At 45.7% G+C, this 25,897-nt stretch overlaps 2 protein-coding genes across 2 annotated transcripts in view; both read left to right on the top strand.

The window, feature by feature from the left end:
- Positions 1 to 17,968, top strand: part of RTEL1 (regulator of telomere elongation helicase 1) — a 33,488-nt gene extending 15,520 nt beyond the window's left edge. Inside the window, exons 23-36 of the mRNA XM_065754379.1 lie at positions 915 to 1,058; positions 1,686 to 1,801; positions 2,375 to 2,498; positions 3,564 to 3,717; positions 5,156 to 5,319; positions 7,808 to 7,903; positions 9,342 to 9,552; positions 10,261 to 10,398; positions 10,563 to 10,679; positions 12,488 to 12,730; positions 13,433 to 13,603; positions 14,107 to 14,292; positions 14,802 to 14,905; positions 17,715 to 17,968. Of these exons, the coding sequence (XP_065610451.1) occupies positions 915 to 1,058; positions 1,686 to 1,801; positions 2,375 to 2,498; positions 3,564 to 3,717; positions 5,156 to 5,319; positions 7,808 to 7,903; positions 9,342 to 9,552; positions 10,261 to 10,398; positions 10,563 to 10,679; positions 12,488 to 12,730; positions 13,433 to 13,603; positions 14,107 to 14,292; positions 14,802 to 14,905; positions 17,715 to 17,783 (2,037 nt within the window). The 3' untranslated portion in view covers positions 17,784 to 17,968. The remainder of the gene's footprint in view (positions 1 to 914; positions 1,059 to 1,685; positions 1,802 to 2,374; positions 2,499 to 3,563; positions 3,718 to 5,155; positions 5,320 to 7,807; positions 7,904 to 9,341; positions 9,553 to 10,260; positions 10,399 to 10,562; positions 10,680 to 12,487; positions 12,731 to 13,432; positions 13,604 to 14,106; positions 14,293 to 14,801; positions 14,906 to 17,714) is intronic.
- Positions 17,969 to 22,285: 4,317 nt separating this feature from the next.
- Positions 22,286 to 25,693, top strand: TNFRSF6B (TNF receptor superfamily member 6b). Its single transcript, XM_065754369.1, has 4 exons — positions 22,286 to 22,355; positions 22,781 to 23,159; positions 24,310 to 24,507; positions 25,377 to 25,693. The coding sequence occupies exons 1-4, from the start codon at positions 22,314 to 22,316 to the stop codon at positions 25,649 to 25,651; spliced, it is 894 nt and encodes a 297-aa protein (XP_065610441.1). The 5' UTR covers positions 22,286 to 22,313; the 3' UTR covers positions 25,652 to 25,693.
- The last annotated feature ends 204 nt before the right edge of the window (positions 25,694 to 25,897 follow it).

Raw genomic sequence — 25,897 nt, 5'->3', positions numbered from 1 at the left:
ATATTTGCAAAGTTGCAAATTACTCAGACTTTTTGCTGCTGTTTACTAAGAGAAAATTCATCATCTTCTGAGCCTTCATTGCAGTTCTTCAGAGTAGCTTTTGGATCAATTAAGGAAAAAATGTAGCTCTTTATGGACAGGGCTCTAATGAATATGCCTGTCCTTCCAGTGTATCAGTCTGAGAGGAGTAGCATCTGTGGAGAGACCATGCTTTGCAATAGCACATAATTGAAGAACAGACATTTTAGGTTATTGTACTTGAAGGATTAATAGTATGAATACAAAATTGGAAACATCTGAGAAAATAAACCAAATGATCTATGTTGCCAAAGGCATGCCAGGACTTCTCTTCTTGTGTCAGTGCTGGTTTAAGCAGAGCAGTGTTGGTCATTCCACCCACCCATCCTTCCCTGCCCTATATTCTATCACAGCTGTTTGTGCAGCATGAGATGGGAGAACTGCTTCAGCTGAAGAACAAACCAACTTTTTCATTAATTGTTTTTCAGTCTGTTCAATTCTCTGATGTTGTTCATTTCACAAACTGGTTTGCCAGCACAACACAGGACACGAGCATATACAGGGCTGTGAGTGACAGCTACTTGAACAGAGGTAAAGATAGAAGCTTCAGAGCTGGTCAGCGTCTGTGGTTTCTGAGTACAGCTGTTCTGCTTATCCAGGATTAAGGCACATTAGTGGTTTTGGCCCTGACAAATTTTACCTATGCCTCCTAGAGGAAAATGCCAAGTTTTAAGTCATAGTAATAAAAGCAAAAAGTCTGACTGAAACTCTCTGTAGTGTGTTCACTCACTGCACTTGGCCAGGGATTTAATTTAATGGAGGAAAATAGAGAAGTTCAGCAGTTGTTAGATTATAACTTCAAATCCTGTTGATCATGAAAACCACTGTCTCTTCAGGCCAGTGAAGGCTTGGACTTCGCAGACATAAATGGACGAGGAGTCATCATTACTGGCCTTCCGTTTCCTCCTCGTATGGATCCCAGAGTTGTTTTAAAGATGCAGTTCCTGAATGAAATGAAAAAAACTAGTATGGGTGCTCAGGTAATACTGGACAGCTCTAACTTTTTGATTGTTTGCAGGTTTGTTGTGCCTTTCTTTTTCCCTCTTGTCTCTATGCATTCTGGCTTTTCTTACCTTCCCAGCCTCAGGAGATCATGAATATCAGACAACCTTAGGAGTTTGTCACAAGTATATTCACGTGTATCTGATAATGTTAAAGGTTCCAAATTCTGTCTCCATTGACGTGGTTGCAATCAAATATGGGCTCAAAAAATAGTGTACTTGAAATTTGGATCAACATCTTTGCATTCATTCCTTTTTGCAGAGTGTGAGAAGAAGATTGCACATGCTCATTGGTTTGTTTGTGGTGGGTTTTCTTTTTGTTACTGTTTTGAGCATGAGAATGAATGGCATAATTTTAGCTTTTTATCCTGCAGGTTAGCTCTTAGTTTCACTATGTAATTTAATACCTGTTCGAGTATCAGGGAGGTTGATGCATCTGCTAAGTAGCTCCTCAAGTTTTATATTACCACTTGAGTTTTCTGTGTCCCCTAAACCATCTGTAGATCTCGTTGATACATTTTTAAGTGATTTAGAATCAAGTGCTCTGTGTCACAGAGTATGTTCTACCTGCTGACTGATGTTAATTCTTTCTCCCACGTATTGCAGTATTTATCTGGGCATCAGTGGTACAACCAGCAAGCTTCCCGAGCTGTTAACCAGGCTATTGGCAGGGTCATCAGACATCGCCAGGACTATGGTGCTATCTTCCTATGTGATGACAGGTGAAACTTTGGCTCTAGAATATAAACTGATATCAACATCTTTGTATCCCAGCACATTTATTTGTATTTTGTAAGTGTGCTCACTTTGCTGTTTGGAGAGGGCTACAATTCATAAATAGTTGGATGTGCAAGATAATGGCACTGCTTTTTGAGGGTAATTTGTTACCTTTTTTTGTTCTGTATTTTCTACACCTCTCATTTGAGAAGGCAGCCACCAGAACTGCAGTTCTGGAGAAGAGGGGAATGAGGAAAGGCTGTATTGCTGAAACAACAAGAATTTAGTCGATAGCCCTCAATGCTGAGGCCTTCCAGGGGATGTTGGCCAACTGTACTACTCTTGCATAGTTAAACATTTTATGGGTGAATTATATTAACAGGGTGAATGCATAGTACATGGTAAAAACAAAGCCCTTTTCTCCTGTGTACAGACATCAGTCCATTATATTTGCTGCACTCTTTCAACCTTTTGTTGTCTCTGTGTTCCTTCCTTGTCCTTTTGGATCATGACCTGGCGTTTGTTTAATTCATTTAGATCTTCTAGCAAATAATTATTTCCTTTTCTAATCCATATAGATTCGCAACCGATAATGTAAGAGGCAAGCTGCCTTCATGGGTCCGCCCTTATGTGAACGTTTATGACAACTTTGGGCATGCAGTTAGAAGTGTCTCAGTCTTCTTCCGCGTTGCTCAAGAAATTGCAAGTATCTTTAAGAAAAAACAGACTACAACTTTTTTTTTTTAATATAGTAATGGGAACTGGGGATCCTAAGATGTGAGAGATGTGAAGGAGTCACTTCTAAACAACCTTTCTTTTGGGGCATCATTTTGCATTGGAAGCTTTATGGAAAAGGAAGGATATCTGGGTGAGCTGTGACAGGATGTGCTGTCATGTTGCACAATTCAGGTTAGATCACAAAAAGAAAACTTCCTTTTCCAGTCACTCCTAAATAAACATTGTCTTCACTGAATGGAATACAAATACAGAAACTGATGTTAGTATCCAAAAAATTTCCAGGCCCTCTGGGAGAAGGTATATGTGTCAAAGAATCAGTCAAACCCCTAAATTTAGATCTCAGCTGTCTAGTATAAAGAGTGAGACAATCCCAGCAGTTGTTACACTGTATGACTGGGTCTTCTTTACTTTGCATTAAGAAGCTCTTTTTCTCAGTAGTAGATCCTTGATATAAAAAATTAATCCTTGTGAAAAGGCTTTATAATGTGCTGGAGAAAGGCGTAGCAGGAAATGGGGTGAAAGCCAGAATGAGGAATTCTTTGGCCTCCAAATGGAGGACTAAAATACACATGACAGAATTGGATGATTTCCTGGAAGATACTTCGACCAAATACAAATTGTTCAAAATAATAAAAGATTCAGATTTTGAATGACCCAATGATCCTTTCTGATGATACATGGAAGTTTTATCCTAAATAGAACCTCAACCCAGTGTGCTTTGGCAGAAGGAGTGATGCTACTGGAGTACTGTTGGGAAGCAATTGTTCTTAAACAGTGGTGCATGCCTTTTCTGTTCTAAGAGTCACTTAGTGCTAAGCACTAAGTACTCATCTGTATGTGTCACCTTCTAGTTATTTGATCCTGTCATCAAAAGCACAAAAATCCAGAACACTTAAACAGTCTTGCTATTAAGAGTTTTTGGGACAAATGTGATGTCTTCAGGTCATTGACGGGATTTCTGGTTGCAAAGGAAGTGCAGTGGAAGAGCAACTTTTTCCTACTCTAACATATTTCATAAACTGCTTGCAGATGCCCCCACCTGTGGCACAGTGCCTTTCTGGCTCTGCTGTTACCCTAAGTGAAAACGATGGGGAACCTTCTACTTCATCTGACCAGATCCACTCCCTGCAAAAAGCCAAAATTTTGGATGACCATGTTCCCAGTTTGAAGAGGAAAAGGAAAGGTAGGTTGGTGTCCTCACAGGTACACGTGTTGTTGTCATTTCAAGATAAAACAGGAAAGATGGAACAAGGGACTAGAAACTGAAATGGGAAGGAAGACGCAGAGGGCTCAGGAAACAATGTGAAAGTCAGATCAGAAGGCACTAGGAAATTAAGAGTACCATTTACAACTACATAACAAATATGTGGCATGAGAGTGTCTCCTGCAGCGGAGTTCAATGAAATATCATTGTTCAAAAAGTAAAAACTGGAACCCTGTTCTCACTAGCACTGGCTTTCATATGTCCTTCTTCCATCCTTTAGTTTCTGACTCCGACTTAGATCTGCCTAAGTAAACAGTGTTGGCCCTGAAAGAAAACAGTATTTTAACATCTGGGGTTAGCTAATGCAGAATAATAAAATATTTCTCACATTGGATTCTTTCAGAACTTTCCAGCCTGTTTTGTTTCATTTCTGAACAGCACAATGAAGTGTGTTTATAAACTGATTCCGAAGAAGTTATGACTAAGTGTGAGACTGAGCCTGAGGATGAGACTTCACTTTGTGTCTAAGCCAGTTTGACTGCAGGTTGTCATTTAAAGGAGTTGTCTTGGCCACCACCTTTCTCCCTCAAATTCCATCTGTGCAGTTATGTTGAATCCATCTATTGTGCAGCTGCAGAGCAATATAGATGAGCTTGTTCAGCTGTGTACTTTTCAAATTCATGAGTGGTAGATCCATCCCAAAGGATGGGTTGGAATACACTACTGAAATGAAGGTAGAGGGAAAAAGTTTAACTCTTTCAGTGTAAGTTTTTGATGTCAGTGCTTAGCTGTAACACCAAACTGCACTTATAACCCTAACTTTGGCTACCAACTTCTTACAATTTTTTACTTTGCAGTTAAAAATACTTACATTCTCAGAACAGTGACTTTTCTTAGTAAATAGCTCTATGTTACTCATTTCACATAGGTAGGGAAAATGTATTTTGAAGAGAGTGCCTTTTAGAAGTAGCAAACTTGATACTAATTTAACACTACTGACAGATCAAAATTCTTATATTTAAAACCAATTACACATGGATTTTGAAGGGTGAGAATTATGTATTCTTGGTACACGGTGGTGGCTGTGTTTTATAGGTGCGAATACTATGAGATTGTAGCATCTCATATGTTCTCTTTAAAAATAATACTAATAAAGTATTTAATGCATGAGTCATTTAAGAGCAGGAACTTGGGTGTTTTTTTCTTTTAGGGAAATCCATAAAATATAGCATTCAAACACAGACTACTGTGGCAGTAGAGATTTTGTTTTCCATTGATCCTAAGCTCTTCAAGAGGTGGAAGAGGAGATAAAGCACATCTTTGTGGATTGCTAAGTAAGATCTTTGGGGGCATTGCTAAGTCAAGGAAAATGCAAGAGAGAGCATGAAAATATTAATTTATTATCTGCATGGTGCAGTGATGCCAGTAAATGGAGATGGAGCATCCAGCCTCTGCACAGAATACGAACAAGAAGTGATCTCACCTAGAAGACGATGTGTTGGGCTTTTGGATGCGTTGGAGCGCAATGAGAAGAACAGCAAAGATGTAGAGGAAGAAGAAGATTTGTCAGGAGAGGAAAAGGTAATGACGATGCTGTAGCGAAACAATTATAAGTAAAAATTGTAGGGTTGAAAGCAGAGTGAGTTTGGCAGTGGTTTAATAGTACCAATTCAACCCTCTTTTGAGAAGTACTAACGGTAAGCACTGGAATCTGCAAGTTCTCATAATTGAGCTTAAAGAGATTCGTTGGCCCATTCAGTTAGCTAACCAATGGGTGCATAATGAGACTGTGCTCTGTAACTGCTGACCACATGGATTCTGGAAGCTAACCATGCAGTCAGGGGAGCAAAGAGCTCTTAAAGTAGAGGTTCGTAAATGCACACTTCCACCTGAATGAATCTGTCAGCAGATGTGAACAGGTACCGAATTAAAAGAAGTGGAGTTTGACTGATGATTAACTAGACTCCAGAAACATCTAGAACAACATATCTAAGTAGTTTGTTAGGGAAAAGTGCCTAAGGGAAGGTGTGTGTAAGGAATATCCAAGGAGTTTCTAAAAGGCCCCGAAGGACATAAATGGAAATGGATTCATAACAGGTGAAATGTACAGGTTTGAAGAAACAAATATTTTGCTTGTCTGCAGCTGATGAGAAATCAGCTCCATCACCCATGGGTACCTTAATCGTGACATGGTATGGATACCTGAACTCATTCTTTGGAAAGCCTGGCACATCTTCTGAGGGTCGGTCACTCAGATAAGTGTCCTGGTAACACAGCTGCACTGCTGTTGGTCTAGCTCATCACCTTACTTGCCTTGAGGAAATCCTGGTCTCAATGACTTGGCTCAATGAGTCAGCTCGTGTCCATCTTCCTCTACAGCATTACTACTCACCTGTGGTTTGCAGAGGACTGTGTGTTCATTCTGTGCTGCACCAAAATCGGTGATCTCTGGTACCAGAGGTCTGGGCAGTGTAGTGCTGAGATGTGCAGTACCTCTGAGGGAGCCAGGTTTCAAGCTACTAATCTAGTGTAGAGTTGATTTTACTATCCACTGCATTTGTACTGATAGTATGGTCAGTGTGCTTTCAGTGCTCTATTCACCATCATAGGAGCTGTATTATTCTTTTCATGTGGGAATTGAACTGCTGTCATTCTGAAATAAATTTATTGGGTGCAAGATTTCACTCTAAGATTCTAACAAGTCTTCATCTCAAAAAAAAAACAAAAAAAAAAACCAAGAAATAGTATCTTAGCTCATTCAAAGAATGATTTGAGAGTTTTTTGCTTGTGAAAAATACTTTGTGGAGGCCTTATGTCTTCTGCATCATACTGTTGAAGATTCTGCTCATATGTAGTCTGGGATTGGAATGGAAAGATGTCTCTGGTCCTTTTTCTGACTTACTGCATCTATCATGCATGTTTGACTTCAGCTTGTATTCCAGTTGTGCATTCTGTTACATGTTGCTTGAACAGAAGATATTTAAATGTGCACTTACCTTGGTCGGATCTTTCTAGAATTCAATCTCCTTGCAGCATTATGAGTGCACTGAAGGCCCTATTTCTGACTATCAGCAGCTGGCAAATCTCCTGCCTTGGAGTTTTGTTTGTTTTATTGCCTTACATGTGATTAATCTAGTTTGTCTCTGAAGCTTTGTGGTCTGAATGAACGTATTTAGAAGTCACAGTGCATCTGTGGAATACAGTTGTATTTCACTGGTTCTTCTCAGAAATAAACCATAGTGTTCTGCAAATGGACCAGTAGTCACTTACTCACTAAGAAATTCTTCTATTGGGCAAGAGCAAATAAATAAATCACTTGAAATACCTGCTTTCTCAACAGGTATGTAGAAATCAGTGGGCAATATGGGGCTATCCCACTGCTTCATCTGTTACTCAGATGAATGCTTTTAATGTGGTCGATACCGATTTATGCTAGTGCTGGAGACTCTGCTGTTAAGCAATTCCACACCTGTTGCTTATGCCCATGCGTTTACCTTTTGGAGCTTTATGTATGCCAATGTTCCCACTCACAGTTGTACAAGTGCAATTATTTGTTGCTGGAAATGGGAAACGCTAGAGAACTTCTTGAATCACAAGAGTTCTAATAGCTGTCTCATCCCATCTGGCTTGATTTTTTTTTTTTTTTTTCCTGCAAGACTGCTTGGAATCTCAGTATCCCAACAGAAGTCATGACACAGTTTCTCCATAGAGAAGTACTTCCAGGCATGAAAGTGAGTGGGTGTGTGAGACATCAGTTTCATACCTATGTGTACTCTCCCAGGCCTACCCTCAGATAGTTAGCTGTAAGCCCAGCTTTGCTCCATCTGGAATCTGGTTCTGATTTCTTCTGCTTGGTTCTATCTTTCTGAAACATCCAGTAGATCAGTACTTTCCAGAAGGAGGTAAGTGCCATAGTCTGCATTGCAGTGATTTAGCTTGCTTTGTTGAGTAGTGTCATGAGCTGGGTTAACAAGCTTTACTACTGGAAATGGCAAAATTAAGTAGATTATAACTTTGAAAAGCATTTTTGAGAGCTTTGCTTTTATTTATTTTTAATTAATCTTTGTAGGCACAGCGTCTGTCAACGCTTTCCCTTCAGTATGAGAAGAGGTTAACAGATGAGCAGAAAGGAGGCAGGAAGAAAATAAAGCTCGTCAGAAATCCAGTACGTGTTTTCATGTGTCTGTGCCATCCTTTTGATATGTAGAATACTGTCATTATAACTGATTATTTCCAGGCATACAGATGACTGATATGGACTGAGGCTGATGCCAAAACAAATCTAGTTGTTTTTTTTCTCTAAACTATAAATAGTCACGAGTGTGTATCCAAAATCTGTTTCTGACGTACTCTTTCTCAAAGTTAGACACCACAAGTCCAGTCAAGCACAAAGGTTCAGGTGGAGTTAGGTGAAAAGCATTGTTCTTTGACTGTGACTACCTTACAAACATCACCTCCTGTTCACCCCATATGGTGGTTGGGTTCATTCATTTTTATTGACAGTAAAGCCTCAAATAGTATACCTGACCAGCTTGGTTTGGGTAAATGTTCACATTGTAACCCTACCTGTTGTGCATTGGTGTGCACGTTAGTAGCTGTGCATTTCTCTTGTGTGTTTGTCTCCAAAGATCACTGAGGAAACCACGGTAAAAATCACCATGCGCCTTATTGTCTGAGAGCTGTGATAAATCCATGGGGATCCTGAGTGATTGTGGATGCTAGTGGTCATCGAAGATGCTGTCCTAACTGGGTGCTGTCTCTCTGCCAGAGTCTGTTAGTCATTTGGCATCCAGAACTAACAGTACAGTCACAGATCCTGATGTGTTGGCATCCAAGGTGTGAGGAAGGGAGCAGGTTCATTGCAGAAGGTTGTTTACAGTTTGTTGTTATGGTGAATCAGCCTAGCCCTGAAAGTTGCAGCAAGTCTCATTTCTCTTAATAAGCCTTATCCTAAGAATAGAATTGTGAAATGAAACTTGGCTACCTTCTCTAGGAGTTACTCCTCTGAAGTAGTCAGTTTTGTCAGCAGAGAAGATGAATATCATTGCTTTTCTTTCATGAGGGAGCAGATACAGATGTTAGGAGTAGTGTTTTAAGAATAGATATGGTAATCATCTGAGGAAATTAGTAGTATACTTACAAGGCAATCTTCTGAGGCATGACTTGAAAATGTGTGACGGGGTCATAGTTATACGCGTTCAAACTGCGTAAGAACATTGTGATGTGCATGTTCATAAGGGAGGATTTGGTTTTGAATCTTTTTCAAGTTCCTACTGCTTGTGATTGTAGAAGATAAATGTTTCCCAAAACTGGAGAGTAGTCTAGCATGCCTGTGTGTTGGAAGAACTGAAGTGTGAACTCCTTCTGCTCTTTGAATCTCCTGCTTTGTATAGCTATGGAGAATTACGTTTTTCAGTTAATTCTGTTTCCAGGAGGTAGAACCCTTTTCTTCTGTGTCACCCAAAGATATCGTCTACCTCCTGAAAGTCTCAAATGTTTAAAGAATGTTGTGGAATTGTAAAGATATTAATTTCATCTGAATCCATCTGAACGTAGTTCCTCTCATCATCCTATTTACTTAAAAACTCTCCCTGTCTTCTCAGATAGCCAATAAGATAGCTGACCCAACTGAGCCAAAGAAGGCCCGAGCTACCTTATACATTGCAACAGTGAAGAAGACCCTAAGCCAGCAGAGCTATAGTCTCTTTTCTGAGGCTCTTCAGCGCTACAGGACCACAGCTGATTTCAATGCTATGTTATCTCAAATGAGTTCCCTTTTTACAGAGGATGAAAAGAAGCATATCTTGTTGCGAGGTATGGTGAGTTCCATAGTGTATTTATTTGAGATGACTTTGTATTTTAAATAGACTGTGTGTTTCATGAAGGCAGTGACAAGAGAATCTGAAAACGTCATTGATTGTTTAATGTGCCTACGAGCAAAGGGGCAGGTTTTTCTGTCACTTCTTTCATCTGCCAAAAATAACATTACAACACGAGTTATTACTCTTCTTTAAATTGTGTAAGGCTGTGTTGAAGGCAAGGCGTGGCAGTATGAGCACTTGAGAATAATGGCCACAATCTGCTTCCCAATTTGCCTTTCTTAGTATACAAATAAGGGAACATTAGATTGCAATATTAAGGTCATAGCCAACGTCTAGTTTTCAAAAGCTGCAGACACATGAGATCTGAAGTTCATTTGACTTGCAGTGAGGTTTAGGTTTTTGGTCTGTAAGCATTTTACAGTGAAGTAAGATGATGTGTAAATTACTTCCTGTTTACAGTGGAAAAATTACATTTATTACCTACAGCTTTGCTGGCAGATTGTGCTGTAATTTAACTCTGTGTTGTTCTCAAGTGTACTTCTTGTGTAAGTACTAAAGAACAACATTTAGGCTTTAAGTTATTTAACTGCACTGATGTGGAAGTTCTACCGTCATAAGTTTCTGTGGCTTTTTTTATGTGTTGTGGACTGATTTTTCTTTGTTTTACTTCTTTATTCTTCTCTCTTTTCTCTAATGAAAGAATTTTACCAGTTTGTTCGCCCTCACCATAAAAAACAGTTTGATGAAGCGTGTTGCAATCTGACTGGGGTGGGCTGTGGCTACAAACCAGAGCACAGCCTCCTGCTGGAAGAGAGAGAGGGACTGGCAAAGAAAATAGGTGAGGAGCTTTGATGGACCTTGTCTAATCATAGAGCAAAATGCATCTAATATGTGGGAATGCAAGGGTGAAAAGCAAATTTGATGCAGTGACAAAGTTTGAAATACATCATTCTATTTTCATTCTTCCTTAAGTTCACTGCTAACAAACCTTTGCTTTAACAGAAGAAAAAGAGAGTCAGCAGAAAACAACGTTCTCGAAGAACTCATGTGTTCAGCTAAACCCTGGGCTCCACTTGAACCGGGGAGGATTTCACTTGGCAACAGGGCAGACTAGTGCAGGTACACTTTGTGTTAAATAACATCACAGTCCTAAGGGATTGCATGTTATGCTCTGTTTTGTCTTTGACCATAAATTCTCCCAATAGGAGCCACTGTTTCTTGTATTCACGTAGCACAGTGGACTAGCACTAGCTCACTGTAGGTAGGAGTGATGGTGACTGAGAGCTTTCAGCAAAGGTTATATAAAACAAACACAGGTTAGTAACTTATACTGAGGTGGATATGAGAGGAACCAACTAAAGACAGAAGTTTGCACTAGATGTTGACCTACATATTGCAATGAGGGAGAGGGTGAGTTGACAAGACTACTGTGTTTCCTGTTTGCCCAGGGTTTGTGAATGAGAGGCATTTGGGGAATGTTATTTTAGATGAGGTCAGTGTGAATTTAGGTAGAAAGCAAAATGCAGTTCCTGTTTTGTTATCAGTAGTGCGTGTAATCCTGGTGTAGACAGTCCATTTTCTGCGGAAACAGACTAGTAAATATATTTTCACTATTACATGTAATCTCTACCTGTATCCTCCTAATCTCTTACTGTCCACTATTTACCCTTGAAGTCAGAGGCTCAGTTCTGTTTTGATTACTGATCTTCCTGAGAACAGCTGGGAATTTTTTGTATTTCTTACAAGGAAATGAGTAGAGTAGTCCAGCAGCTTAGATCTTTCTTATGAGAGCATAAAGAATAGTCAGACTAATCTTTTCTTTTAAAAATAAAGAAAAAATTAATAATAATAGGAAGGTAATGATTCCCAAAAGGCTTTGAAAGCTTTTAATCTCTGAGGCCATGTTACTTCTTTTGTTTATTTTCCTGATTGCATTTTGAATTTTAAGAACGTTGGCATGGAGCGATCTTTAGTAATTTATTTTTTCCTGAGATCTGTGAGATTGATTTGCACAGAAGTTTGTTTCTGCTAAAAGCAATTAAGAAAATAAAAGTAATAAATGTATGTAGTATTTCTGAGACTTGCTCCCTGGGTAGGGTTTTGCTCCAGTGAGAAGCTACCAAGTAGAAAACTCACAGCCATGTTTTTTCCCCTTCCGGAAGTTGAAGTAAGTCCATCTTTTAGAAATTCATTATCTGCTGTGAAGAATAAAGATTTAAATACCAAAATATGTGGTTGGTTGATTAGAATCAGTGTCTTATTACATATTTTACCTATGTTTACATATCTTTAATATGCAAAACATAAAATTTTTCTCTAAAACCTGTCAGAAACAAACAAAAAAGACATTTTGAAGAGAAGCCCACCCAGAGTTTAGCAAGATGTTCTTAGCTGCACCTGTCTTCTCTGCTATTCCTACATTGCACCAGCTTTTACATTATTTTGGGTCAATTAGTCTCTTTTGAGTTCTTGCTTTCCTGTTAGAGCTGAAAAAGAACCCCTCTCCTCCTCCAGGTATTAGAGGGATATATGTTCTTTAAAATTACATGTTTACTTCCCTGTGTATCAGGCCAGTATGATTGGATAAGCCTTCTGTTTATAATGCTTGTGCTCCTTTAAAGGATAGCACAAAACCTGATTTGCTGCTGCCCTCCATGCACAGTCTCTTCTGTGTTACCTACTGCTCATTCCCTGGTGACCATCTGACACATTGCTCCATTTCAAAGATTCAAAAAACTCCCCAGAGTGCTAACAGGGTTCCCAGAAAGTCATTTGCTCAGTTGGCATTGCCAGGAGCACCAAGGTCATGTCTGAGCAGGGGATGTGGCTCTGCAAGCAGCAGGAGTTTTGAAGATAGTTCAGGAACTCCTCTGTGAATGAAGAGAAATCAGTATGGAGGACTGCTCATCTGTATTCTTTTCTCTCAGGGGATAATGCCAGTCAAGCTACAAGTAAAGACATGAGAAATGTGTCAGGCTCTAAGAGAGATCACCACCAGGTCCTCAGGACTACCTACCTCAACGATGTGAAAAGGGCTTTGAAGGAAAGTGCTTACAGCCGTTTCCATGAAGCACTGTTGGCTTACAAGAGGACGGATGACTATGATGCCATGATACCAGTGGTAGCAGCCCTCACCACCGAGAGGCCAGAAGACTTTCATCTCCTGCAAAGTAAGGGTTATTCATCAGTTGAAAATAATATGTAGGTGCTGTGATCTCATGTGAAGAGTAAGCTTTCACTGTTCAGTAGTTTACAGGTTCTCCACAGCTGGGAGCATTGGTAAACATCCCCTCTTCTACTTTAGCAGGCCAGATAAATGCAGTAGCAGGAATGCTGTAGTAAGTGTAGGTCATTCAGAAAGCAAAAAAAAAAAAAAGTCCACGTTTGGAAGGTTACCTCTGTTCAGTTAGAAACTCTTCATGAAAAAAGAAATAGGTAACACATCATTAATTCCAGTCTAAACCTTCAGTCAGGCTGATTTCAGTCAAGTGAATTCATTACTTTTTTTCCTTCCTCAGTCATGTTACAAGTCGTTGTTCTTCAGACAAGACAGTGCTGATTATTGCACTCACTGAATGTTGTTCTGACTATAGCAGGTCTCATGGCTAGCTATAGCAGTGCTGAGCTCTTAGAATTTCAAAGTAAGCCAAAATTGTCTTCTGTATCAAATACTTGTCTGTCTTCTAGTAGTGAAGACTTGGTAATTATAAAACCCAACAAAAAGGCTGTGTGCTTCACAAACCTGAAGGTACTCTGAGGAATGTGGATGATTTTGCTCATCTTCCAAAGAATTGCTTCCCTCTGAAATAACACCTCTTTCATAGTCAGCCATTTATTTCCCTACACACTTCACTGCGTTTTCTTTTGGGCAGGGTTTACCATGTTTGTGCACCCTCATCACAAAGAGCAGTTCAAACAGGTGTGTAAAGATTTGACTGGAACAATTGGTGGTGATGAACAGAAGCAGCAGCAGATGCAGAATGAAAAGAGCACTGCGACTCTGGAGAGGTGGTTCACTAAAAGAGAAGACAGCACTAAACAAGGTGGGGACAGGTGTTTCTCTGAAGGTTAGACTACTCATCGTAACACTAAACAGGAGTGTCTGACAGCTTTGGCTGTGGTATGTAAAGGAAGATCAAAGCAATTGGTCATGTCCAAGTAATGTGAAAAGAACAAAAAACCAAGGGTAGGATGGAAGGCAGCGGGGGGTGTGGAAGCGTAAGGAAACAAGGAGAAAATCCGTGATAGGGCCACGTTTTAAACTGTGAAATGGGAAGGCAGAATTCTTTGACAACTAGGAGGGGCAAAAGTAATAAGATCCTCTGTGCCTAAGGATAGTTTACTATAGAATTATTTCAACGTAAAGAGCCTCTTTCAGAAATAGCGTGGTGCGTTAGTACCAGAAATTTCTGATGTTAAAGAAAATGTTATTCAGATTCTTTTGTTCTTGTCCAGTGGGAACTTATTGAACTTACTGCTAGTCATGTTTTGCAGAGCATTGTTTTATGCATTGTACTGTATCATATGCCATTGTTTTTATGGTCAGATGGAGTTGTTCCTAAGAGTGAGGTTCTAGAAAAAAATGAGGGAGAGACTTCCTCCTCGTGCCTCAGCCAGAAATGCAAGCTTGGTTTACCAAAGACTGAAGCATCCAAGGAAACCAGTAACGTGAGAGCACCCACGGCTCCTGGAGTTGTGCCTAGCTTACCACTAGAGTTGGACCCAGAGTTTGGTAGGTAGAGGTGAGCTTTTTACATGTGGTTCTGTTATTTGCAGGAATAAACAGAAATATAGAACTGAGAATTATGCTGATGATCTGTTAAATTATGATTGTTTCCTGCTTGTATTTGCACGGGTGCAATAGTGTATAGTATGGATTGCAGAGTAGAATTTGTACTGTGGCGTGCAGCTAATCTATCAAAGTACTTCATTACCTCTATCAAAGTAATGTAATAGTTTCCTGAGAACTTACAGATTTTTTTTTCTCAACAACTTCCTTGTAAAGCAAGGATGTAAATTCTCTTTCTAGATGGGAATTTGGAGCACCAAGAAATTGAGTTGAGGTCATATGAAAAGTAATGCAACAAGGCCCTGTATTGCGTTGTTAAGATAAAAGAATTCATAAAACTCATGGTCACTGGTTTCTAGATTGCACTGGTGGAAGTGTGTATGCATGAGAATTTCACAGGTGGTTTAGTGATTTCCTTTCTCCCTCTTCCTCTCTCCCCCTGTGCACTCTAGGAAGATACCAGTGCCCTAACTGCAAATCTGAGGATGATGTGCCCTTAAAATGCCCGTTGTGTGTCTTCACTTGCTGCAAAACATGTTGGGAGCAGTTCTTAAAGGTTATCTTGTTTATTAGTTTCACTTTTTCCTGTATCTGATAGGGAATTCTGTGCTTTTCAAGAGAACTACATGCACAGCCCTGGAAATCAAATTCCTCTGTTTACGGAGAGAAAACCCAAACCCTCATGTTCAAGTTTACCACTTGAACATTTCCTCTGACATCTTTATTTTCCCTTTTTTGCAGTGTGACTGAAGGCAGACCTCTTTTGAGCTTCTTTCAAATGCTTTCCTCCAAGGACAAGGGGAAATGATTTCAAACTAAAAGAGGGGAGATTCAGACTGGCTAAAAGGAAAAAGTTCTCTGTGCTAAGGGCAGTGAGGCAGTGGCACAGGCTGCCCAGAGATGTGTGTGCCCCATCCTTACAGACACTCAGGGTCAGGCTGGGGGGGCTCTGAGCACTGATGGAGCTGTGGGTGTCCCTGCTCACTGCAAGGGTTGGGGCAGGTGGCCTTTAAGGGTCTCTTCCAACTCAAACCATTCCATGATGAGAAACAGCTATTCCAAGAATTAATAGCATGCATTTATCATCCCTGCTGCTCAAGACTCAAGCTGGCTGTTGAATAGAATGAGACCCCTGGAGAGTTGGTTAGGCAAGCCTTTATGACCCCATTCTTAGAAATAAGTAGGGAGGTTGTTGCATTGTCTCAGCCCATAAGAATCTATCTTGTACATGCCTGGGGAAGAACTCGCTCCTTTTGCCAGTAAGACGTAGTTTGTAATAATGGTTATGTCAGTTGAAGAATTCACCCAACTAGAGCTGTGGTATATTAAGCAATTTGTACTGTTGTACTATGGTATTCATCTTGGGAAAGTTGGTGATTCTGAGGCCTGGTTTTCTTGCCAGTTCTTACATTTTGGTTTTCAGCATTGTGATAGCTCATAGGTAAGTCACAGCACTTGTTCAGCTTCAGCTTTCTTTAATCACCTTTTTGTGACTGTACTTCTTTTAGGCTGGGAATTAACATGAGTAAACATTAAGAGTATAATAGCAGACATTCTGAGTCAGAGTGAAGGTGTATCCAATCCAGCATCCCATCTCTTGACAGCAGCCAAAAAAGAATAGCTGAAAGAGAATATGTGAATGTGGCACAGATGATGGTCCTTGCAAGTATTCTCTCAGTCCTGAAACCATTTGCAGCACAGGAATTCCTGTGAGCTTCTGTCACTCGTATCCTAGGCAGGAACTTCTGCAGCTTGGTCAAATGTTACATGAAGAACTGTCTCCTTTCTTTGTTGTCACTTCAAACCTGCTTCTTGCTGGTTCATTTTGATGTCCTGCTTATTTAAAAGGGACAAATGCAGACTTCTCAAGAATACTCACCGTGGACATCCTGTCCTTCAAAAGTGCACCTTTGCAGTTCTGGTCTTTCTGCGTGCGCCAATAGTTGGATCCACCTGTCTCCTCTTTAGAGAACTTAAACCACCTGATGCTTCCTCCCCATTGCAATCCCTGCTGTGGTTCATGGGGTGGGCAGTGCCCCCCATCAGCCCACTGATAGCAGCGGCTGCTGCCTGAGCTCTCATCAGATGGATCAGGGGTTTGTCACCACTGACTAGGTTGGATTTGAAAACTCATCTAGGACAGGTTACTCACACGATATTTCTTCAGTTTGAATTCAGCTCGGTGCATGTTGTCTGACTTGAGGAAGTGACTAACAGCCTTATTAAAAGCTCAGTGACTTAGGTCTTGCGAATGCTGTCCTTTCCGATTTGTTGTGTGGCTGAAGCAGCTTCGTGCTGGGGAGAGTCAGTGAATAACTTCGGAATGTTTCTGAGACTTTTGGAGGGACAGTCAGAATTCCCTGCAGCTGAGTGGGTTTTAGATGAGTGCTGGATGAGGTGGGAGGCTGCTGATGTGTGGGGAGAAGCATTACATTGCATCCGCTGCCTTTGGCTTTAGACAGAGGTCCATTGCTGCTTAAATGCCTCGTTCATTCATGCTCTTTTTGTAGGCATTTCAGAGAAATGGAAAGTTATTCTCCTTTGTGCTATCTAGGTGTCCTGTGGGCAAATAAAGTTTTCACAATTGTATGTTACACTTAAAATTTTCCAGATTACTTGACAAAGCAGTGTGTACAGGGAGGTAAAATGAGTTTCTTCTCCCCTCCATTTATAGCATTTTGTGTTTCTGGAATCAAAATACAGTGCCCTAACCTACTTCACAGTCCATACTTTGTGTAACAACAGCAAACTTCCACACAAGGGAAGGCTGTAGGCAAGGGCTTTCTGAATGTCAGGAGAAGGAGCATGCTGAAACCTGTGTGGAGAAACAGGTGCGTCACGTACCATCTTCTGCTGGATACCTGGAAAGGTGTGTGGTTGGATGAAGAAATAAACGTACCCATACCTCTAGAGGAATCTTGGTCCTGACCAGATGTGTCACTGATCTCCTGGTGTGCCCACTTCCTTCTCGTCTGTGCCAGAGGAAGTTCACAGAACTCCTCGGTGGCTTTACAGGACTTTGCCAACAATGAGCACTTCTGTGCTTCACAGCAGCTCTTGCAGGTTCTTGAATCACGTTGTTTCCTTGTTCCTTACTCTTCCAGGTGTGCCATAGCTGTAATTAATCTGAGCCAACTGCTCTAAAACTCGTTGCTCCTTCGCTGAGCAGTCTTTTTGTTTTTCTCTGTGCGTTGCTAGCAGTTAAAGCAGTGATTGCGTGGTAACACCACATCTAAAAATAGTAGACACAGTATCTTGAGAACACTGAAATGACAAGTGTTGGTTATATTTCATGTTGGACCATTGCAAACTTCACAGAGAAGAAAATGCACGGATTATATATTAACTTTCATTTGTTTTTATAGGTAAAGAAGTGCCCGGAATGCTGCTGTGATGTGAAGAAGAAGCGCTTGGTTCGAGCTTACTTCTGGTAACAGTCTCACCGACAGAAAGTGCAAGTGCTTCATGTCAGCAGAAATAAGCTGCTGTGCTCTGACCCCGAGCTGGAGGGAAGCAGGAGGAAGGTTCTTTTAAACGTCTTCAATCCTTAACTCTGATGCACGTGCTGTGCACCAGGCTGTGTCATTTTTTCCTGCAAACTGATTGTGTCTGAAAGCTCAGGTGTTCACTGCTGGCAGAAGACAAAGCAGCATTGTCCTCTTGGAACAAAGATGCTGAATTTCCTATTTCCATTAGCCTGTGAATTTTGTATTGACTTAAACCTAATTGTGTATCCTGGAGGAGGCTGTCATCTCTTGGCCCCTTCAGGCAATATCCATTCCTGAAAAAACCCTACAGCAGTGCTATGTTGGAATGGAGCTGGCTGTGGTAGCAGGCCAGACACCAGCCCAGAGTTATTGGAAGAAGCAGTTCACATTCTGCTGGTGCTTGCCAGCAGCTGTGATCTCCAATAGCAGAAGATACTGAAAGCAGGGATTTTCTTAAAACAAAATCAGGTGGTTGGATAGTGAGCAGAGATGTGCCTGCTGTGCACCCCAGAGCCCAGTGTTTTCCACGGTGCTGGGATTTTTGGCAGCCTGCTTCTAAGGAGGCTTTATTTGCTGCCTAGGACTGCCATTCCTGTTGTGTCAGTGTTAACTGATAGTTGTCTTCCAAGAAGACTGAGGTGCCAGTGGCCCTGGTAGGAGTACGTGGAGAACTCTGGGCTGTAGGATTCTTGCCATTTGAATATTTATAATCATCTGCTCATTTTTCTCATTCTTCCCATTTGCTAATTAGTTTTGAGCTTCCTGTGGTGGCATAGGTACCTGTATTTGTTTCCAGAATTGTCTAGGGGAATATATTCTTCAATAATTTCATTGTCTGTCTGTTTGTTAACCCACAGGGGGTTTCTACATTCATTTTGATATGTATCGTAAAAATGAATAGATTTGATGTCACGAGAGCACTAATGTTAAACTCTCACCCTTTAAAGGGATTCTGCTTCTAAGAAGTATAGCAATAATTGTTGTCTTATGGAAGTAAAAAACCCAAATGCTCTGTGAGGGAGCAGAGCTCCCAGTGCTGCTCTGTTGCTCAGCAGCTTTGGTGTGCTCTACAGAGACCTCTGTGAGAGCTGCAGCTTGCTGTTGGTGCCACTGGAGGGAAACCACAGCACAGGAGAGCGTGTGGTGGTCACTGGTGATGGGAGCTGTGTGAGAAGTGCTTGATCAGAACGGGTTGCAGTTACTGTTACCTTCCTTTCCACAACCAGCACGCATTTCCAGCTCTTTCTTATCCCCATCACTAGGGTTGGTTTAGTTTTGGAGACTGCTTCTATCCAGGAATGCTGCAGTGCTGCTGAGATAGGGCAGAGGAACTGTGTTAAAACAACAGTGCCTTCAAAGAGAGCCCAGTGTTCCTCCTCTTGCTTTTGAGCAGTTGGATCATCTTAGTGAACATTTGCTGTTTGTGCCTGGGGTTAGCAGGCTGCCACAGCTGTGCTCCCAGTGATGGATCTGCTGCGTTTGCAGGAGGGATTGGGTTGGAGTCAGCCTGGGTTTGCTGCTGCTTCCTTGTGGTCCCTGCCCGCAGCTCCCCAGCACAGGGCTGCCTCCAGCACTGCAGGGCAGCACCAGGAATTGCCTCAGGAGGCGCCCCAAGAAATGAGAGCAACTTTTGCTCATCTTGGAATGAGCTGGGTTTCCGAGAAGAGGCACACAGTGCACGGCTTAGAAAGTCCAGAAAGTGAAAATAAGGATGTTTTCTAAAATATCCACGTTGACACATCTGGTGAGAGGAACTGACTGTTCCTGGAGAGGAAGACCTACAGTGGACACTCCTGATGGGTTTTGGGAAGCAAGTGACGCAGGAGTCAAACATCACAAAGTGCACATGTAACTCTGCCCCTGCTGCCATGGCTGCACAGCTGTCTGGAGCATTCCTCCCCACATACCTTGTTCCCCGTAAATAAAACAACTCAGAAGAGGCCAAACAAAGCAGCCCTCTCAGGAAAGAGGTGAAATAACTACTTTTGGTTTTGGTAAGTGAGTGCTGCTAGCAAGGGGTTTCTCTGCTTTACAGACTTCTCTCTGAACGGTGATGAGCCCTCACTTTGCAACAGTGATACTAAAAGCAGTGCTGCTGGGCGCCCTGCAGCTCTGGGAAGCGTGAGATGATGGGAAAGTGGAACTGACTTCCTGGGGCTTCGGTGCTGTGTTCGTTCCCTGAAGCATCTGCCCAGGTCAGGGGTGAGCAGATCTGCTGCCTTCAGCTGTCCTTGGAGGTTTGGCTGCTCAAGTAAAGGAACAGATGGAAAAGGGGTAATTGGAGGTGCTTGATTCACGTCCCCATGGCAGGAAGACATTGCCTGGAGGAGCCATTTCTGTCCTCCTGACGTATTTCCCTCTTTATGAGCATTAATCTGAGATGGTTTTGTTCTAAAGCCAGAGCAGAAAGCCCGGATCGTGCTGCAGAGCAGTGTGATGTGACAGCACCTCCTGCATCCCAGCATGCCAGCACAGTGTGGCTCAGTGGCACACGGGCTCCCCCATCCAGAGAGGTGTGCACAGCTGCTGGTACCACAGGAAAGGTGTGAACAGAGTGGGTTTTTTCCAGTCTCAAAACACTGAGGGCCGGAGTGCATCAAACCACGGCTCAGACCGCTCTGAGCAGCCGTTGTTCTCCGGGTGCTGAGGTGTGACCCTTGGTCACATCACCCAGCTCATCGCTCTGTGGGAGTCCAGGTGATCTGCTTTCTGTTGCAGCTTCTTGGAAAAGTCCAGATGTGTCAGCACGGGAGCTCTGCGTGGGCCACAGCTCTGTGGCACGCTGCACATCCCAGCCTGGGCCTGCTGCTGTCCACCCACAAGGACATGACGTCTGCGTGGGACTGGTGGTGCTGGAAGGAGCCTTGGGGTCCCGCAGGGCCCAAGTGCTTTGGTTTGTGGGTTTTGGAAACGTTCAGCTCTTGCAGGATGCTTAATGAGGAACAAATCCAAGGAGGACCACTGCCCGGGAAAGGGGCTCAGAGCGGTGACCCAGCGGTGGCCGGGGCTGCGTGCTGTCCCTCTGCCAAACATGAATTCCAGTGTTGCAGAAGGTGAGCGCTCCGTGAGGGTATTTCTCTTGAACAATTTGCAAACTCATTTGGCTGGGCAAAACCTCCACATCCTCTGACCCCCTGCACCGTGACTCACCTTTGTGTTAACAGCAGCTTCACGTTTGTTTTTCGGAGCGCAGTGTTTATGATACGGTTTTGGCTGCTGCTGATATCCCTTTGGAGAGCCTCTGTGAGTATCCAACAAACTGCTTCCTCCCGTGGGTGGGGGCTCCTATGGGGCACGACTCTGTCCCCCTCTTCCCCATGTGTGCTCCTGGTCCGGATGCTGTGCAGAGTGTCTGTGTACAAATGTATTTGGGAACTCTGGGCAGTGAGAGGTGCCACTCACACTGCTCAGAGCCACCAAAGGCTGTCAGCTCCAGAAGGCCCAGGGGCTCTGAGTGTTGTCACAGAGTGTGATGCTTTCCCAGATGGTACTCTGTGCCCCAGGATGGGGTTGCATGGTGGTGTGTTCACCTCTGTTGGTCGGAAAGCTGAACAAGGCAGATCACTGAGCTCACCTTTTCCCCTCTAGCTGCTCTCAGTCCCTGTGCTGTTCCTCCCTGCCCTGCAGCACTGCCCCCATGGAGATGTCTGTAAAATGGGGCCGAGCTCAGGATGGGGCTCCCTTATGTGCACCCTGAGGGAAGGGAATGCCTCGCTCCTCCTCCCCTCTGTCCTTGAGCACACAGTGGAGTGTCCTTGGACCTGGCCTCGGTGCGGGACAAAGTACGCCCGTTCTGATGCATTTAAGCCTGAGCCGCTCTGCTGAGCGACGCTCACGTCCTCGGCTCCGGGATTCCCAGCAGAGCATCCTCTGCCCAGTGCTGCACCCGCTGAGCCGCGGTGTCACAGCCGGAGCGAGGAGGAGGGGGGCGAAGCCGTGAGCCGGGATGCTCTGCCATCCGCACCGAGCGCGGCACCCATCCCCCTCGGGGGCTGCGGGCCGGGGGGGGGGGGGGAGAGTTTGGGGGCTGTTCTCGGGAAGCTGTGAGCACCCACGGCGAGGCCGTCCCCGGGGGAATTCCCTGCCGTTCCCCCGCAAGCCCCGACTCGGCGCCCGCACGTCCTATATAACGCGCCTGTGCTGCGCGCAGGTAACGGAGCGGGGTCGGGCTCGGGTGGGTGCGGGGCTGCGGCGGAACAGCGTTACGCAAGAGGGGTCTTTCCCTCTCAGGGCTGCGAAAGGGCTGTGCGGTAAGGAAGGGACGGGGACGACGGAGGACAGCCGGGAGCCCCTGCCCTGCCCAGCCACCACCCCCGGCTGTGTGCGTGGGGGGCAGAGCCCACGGCAGCGGCCTCACCCCTCTCCGCACCTCTTTAAAGCAGGGCGGGCGCTGCCGCTGCACCGCGGAACCGCTGCGAGGATCCGCCGCCCCGCGGAGCCCCCACGGACACCGCCGCGTCCCGCACACCCGCGGCGATGCCGCTCCGCTCCGCTCCGACCGTGCGGCGGCCGCCCAAGGTGGGTCTCATCGCTCCGGGGCTCGGTGGCGGCTCAGAGGGATGGAGAGGGGGGGAAAGATATCGGGTTCCTGCGGAGCGCGCTTTGCTCGTTTGGGAAAGTGCTCTTCTTTCTGCTGCTTTGCCGGCTCTCCCCGGCAGCGGGGAGACTCTGGAGAGGAGGAGAATGAGGGTAGGGGCTGCGGGGCCGCTGGGAAGGATGCTGTGACCCCCCCCTCCGCGTGGTGAGTGCGGGCGGAGGGGGCTGCAGCGGGGCCTCATCGCACAGCTGGGGCTGGAGGGAGAGCATCAGGTGGGAGAGCAACCCAGGGATCTCCCAGCGGAGATCGATTCACTCCTTCCTTCAGCGGCGATGAACGGGAGCAGCAACGCGACGCTCGTTGCTTCCCCCCCCGTAAGATCTGACGGCGATTTGCTTCCCTACAGCGGGCGTTCGCTCCCCTCCTCCTGCTGCTGGCAGAGCTGGGCTGCAGCTCCCCACCCACGTACCGGTGGAGAGACGCCGGGACCAAGGAGAGGGTCACCTGCCAGCAGTGCCCGCCAGGGACCTTCGTGGCACAGCACTGCACCAGGGACAGAGCGACGGTGTGTGCACCCTGCCCCGACCTGCACTACACGCACTACTGGAACTACCTGGAGAAGTGCCTCTACTGCAACGTCATCTGCGGGGAGCGGCAGGTGGAGGTGCAGCAGTGCAATGCCACCCACAACAGAGCGTGCCAGTGCCAGGAGGGCTACCACGCCGAGCTGGAGTTCTGTGTGCAGCACTCCGAGTGCCCGCCGGGCTCCGGCGTCGTGAGGTTGGGTGCGTATCTATGGCATAGCCCGAAGCTGCTGCCCCCGGGGGGGGTCCCATCCCATCGCTGAGCTGCAGGGTGGCTGCGGTTGGAAGGGAGCTCTGGGGTCACTGAGCTCCCCCACGCTGCGGGTGCTGCTGTGTCCGTGCAGTGGGTGGCCGAGGGGATGGAGGTGTGAGTGCTGCTGGTGTAAGGGCAGGGCTGGTGAGCAAGCGTAGCTCTGGGGCTCAGTTTTGTGGAGTTCGTTGAGTAATTTGGATGGGCTCCATCTGAAACGTGAAACGGGAGTGGTTCCAGAACAGTAACGTCATCCTCACCGTGGCTCCTTCTAGAGGAGCTTTGTGAGCCTGAGTCTCCCTTGAGTCACGACAGGGAGTTATTTTTCCCATCTGGTCCCTTCCTCACCCCATTTACCTGGCTCCATGCTTTCTAAAAATACCACTAGCACACAGCAGGCGCGTGCTTCCCTCTCACCCTCTGCTGAGTCACTGAGCTCTGTTAGGGAAGCACAGGTGATACAGCACAGCAGCATCCCCACCTCCTGCTTCGCACTCAGAAGGTGCTCTGGAGCCCTTCGCTGTGTGCGTCACGGGAGAGCTGTGCGCTCGGGGCGAGATGGGGAGCGTTTGTTGTCCTCGGCTGATGCTTAAGGTCTGAGCATCACCGCTCGGTTTTTCCGCGGGGGCGTTACAAAAGGCAGCGATTCAGCACGAGGTGAGCCGGGGTCTCCAAAAACCGCGGGGAGACGCTTTGATTTACGCGTTGATTTGTCTGCAGAGTGAGCTGTGTGCGTCAGAGAGCCGCTTCCCGGCGGCACGCTGTGCATGGGGCTGCTCCCGGCTCTGCAGGAAGGGCAGGGCTGAGCTGAGCCTCTGCGTTCTCAGACGCTTTTACTTTCACTTGGCTGGCAGCATCCGGCCGTGCCGCGGTCCAAGGGCTCATTGGCAGCTGCTCCGTGGTGCTCACAGCCGATTCTGCTGTCCCCACGAGGTGCCCCTTTTGTGGGCAGCATCCCCCTCTTGTGTCTGGGGACCCACGGTTGGTGGTGGTGTGGCCGTGTGCCCCTGCTGGCTTGTGGGTGCTCCTGCCCTCTTCAGCTCCTCAACCAGCGCGTGTGTGGGGACGATGGCTGATATCCCATGTCCTCCCCGCCCCCAGGCTCCGCGTTTGAGAACACGCAGTGCCGTCCCTGCCCGCGGGGCTCCTTCTCCTCCTCCAGCTCCAGCACCGAGCAGTGCCAGGCACACCAGAACTGCACGCAGCTGGGGAAGGAGACCAACGTGCCAGGAAACCAATACCACGACACCCTGTGCACCTCCTGCAGGATGGGTGGGAGCAACAGCACGCAGGGACCAGGTGAGAGCCGTGCCACGGGGTGAGAGCCAGCACCCTGGTGTAAGCATGAGACGAGGTCATGCAGCCCCTGCTCCCAGTGGGGCCTTTGCTGATGGGGATGGCAGCACACGAGGTGGCTGCTGCAGCCCTTGCCCCAAACCAGGTGCTGGCTGCATGGCACAGGAGCTGCTGTGTTCCCCAGAAAGCTTTTATCACAGCCCATACTCTGTTGGGCTGTGTTGAGTGGAGTAAGAATGCAAGGCTCAGCACAGCCTCAGTGCGATGTGGATTTTGGTGTGGAAGAAATGGGGGTGTGGGAAGGCACGGGCACAGAGCAGTGTGTCACTGCAGTAATGCAAAGCGTAGTGCTGGCCTTGAGCTCCTGTGCATCTGATGTGCAATGATGCATTCCCTTTCCAACACGAATTTTGGGAGCTCCTTAATGAGCTGGCATGGGGTCTGTCCCAAAGCTCTGATCTGGGGTGTGTCTGAGGCTGCTCCTGTCCCCAGGCATACAATTCTGCATGGGAAGATAGGAACCTTCAGGAAAAGCACTGTGTGTATGGACTTAATGCAGTACAATCAGTTTTCCCTCTAACTTTGTGGCAGGGAGGAACATGGCAATGATTCTCTATTTTTGAGGTGAAGGGAACCCCTCAGAGTTACCTTCCCATTGCCAGATGTGCGGGGTCTTCTTGGGGGTCTCCAAACCCACCTGGACGTGGGGCTGGGCTGCAGCTCCAGTGCCCTTTCTGGGGTAGGGGGACCAGAGGAGCCCAGAGGGTTCTCCCAGCTCCAACCACGCTGGGATTTGGGGATCCCAGGCTTCAGGCTTTCCACACACCCAGCGGTGACCCCCACATGAACCCCCAGGTGCTCTTCTCCCCCAGCTCCAGAGGACGAGGACTGCGAGCAATCCCTGATCGACTTCGTGGCGTACCAGAACATCCCTCTGCGGAAGCTGAAGCGGCTGCAGCAGATCCTGGAGCGCGTGCCCAGGAAGCAGGCCCCGGAGACCAAGGCCGTGGTGCAGGAGAAGCTGCGGGCCGTGCTCACGCATCGCAAGCAGGAGAACTCAGCAGTCATCACCGAGCTGCTGGCTGCACTGCGGGCCACCAAGCTCACCTCCATAGAGAAGAAGGCACGGGAGCGCTTCCTCTCGTAGTGAGAACACGGAGTGGACTCTTAGGGCTATATATTTTTTTTTAATTCCTGTCTTTGTCATTGGTGGGGTTTTTTTGTTTGTTTTTAACCGTGGTTTCATTAATTTATTAACGTTTCAAACACGAACTGGAAAGGCAGCGTGGATGAGCGCTGTGCGGTGCGTTGGGTGCTCTTCTGTGTGCCAGGAGCAGCTGCAATCTGACAGCAGAGCTCCAGGAACCCGCTCCTCCCCGCGGGCCTGAGCCTG

Source organism: Cyrtonyx montezumae, unplaced genomic scaffold, assembly GCF_038088225.1.
Source record: "Cyrtonyx montezumae isolate F1298 unplaced genomic scaffold, pur_monq_1.0 scaffold_9, whole genome shotgun sequence".
Taxonomy (NCBI): Eukaryota; Metazoa; Chordata; class Aves; order Galliformes; family Odontophoridae; genus Cyrtonyx; species Cyrtonyx montezumae.
This window is presented reverse-complemented; position numbering and strand designations above follow the sequence as displayed.

Bases quoted from the DNA above. Each gene is read 5' to 3' on its own strand.
- TNFRSF6B (XM_065754369.1), top strand. From the start codon at position 22,314: ATGCCGCTCCGCTCCGCTCCGACCGTGCGGCGGCCGCCCAAG. The intron at 23,160-24,309 runs GTGCGTATCTAT...CCCCGCCCCCAG, and splicing joins CTCCGGCGTCGTGAGGTTGG to GCTCCGCGTTTGAGAACACG. The intron at 24,508-25,376 runs GTGAGAGCCGTG...CTTCTCCCCCAG, and splicing joins CAACAGCACGCAGGGACCAG to CTCCAGAGGACGAGGACTGC.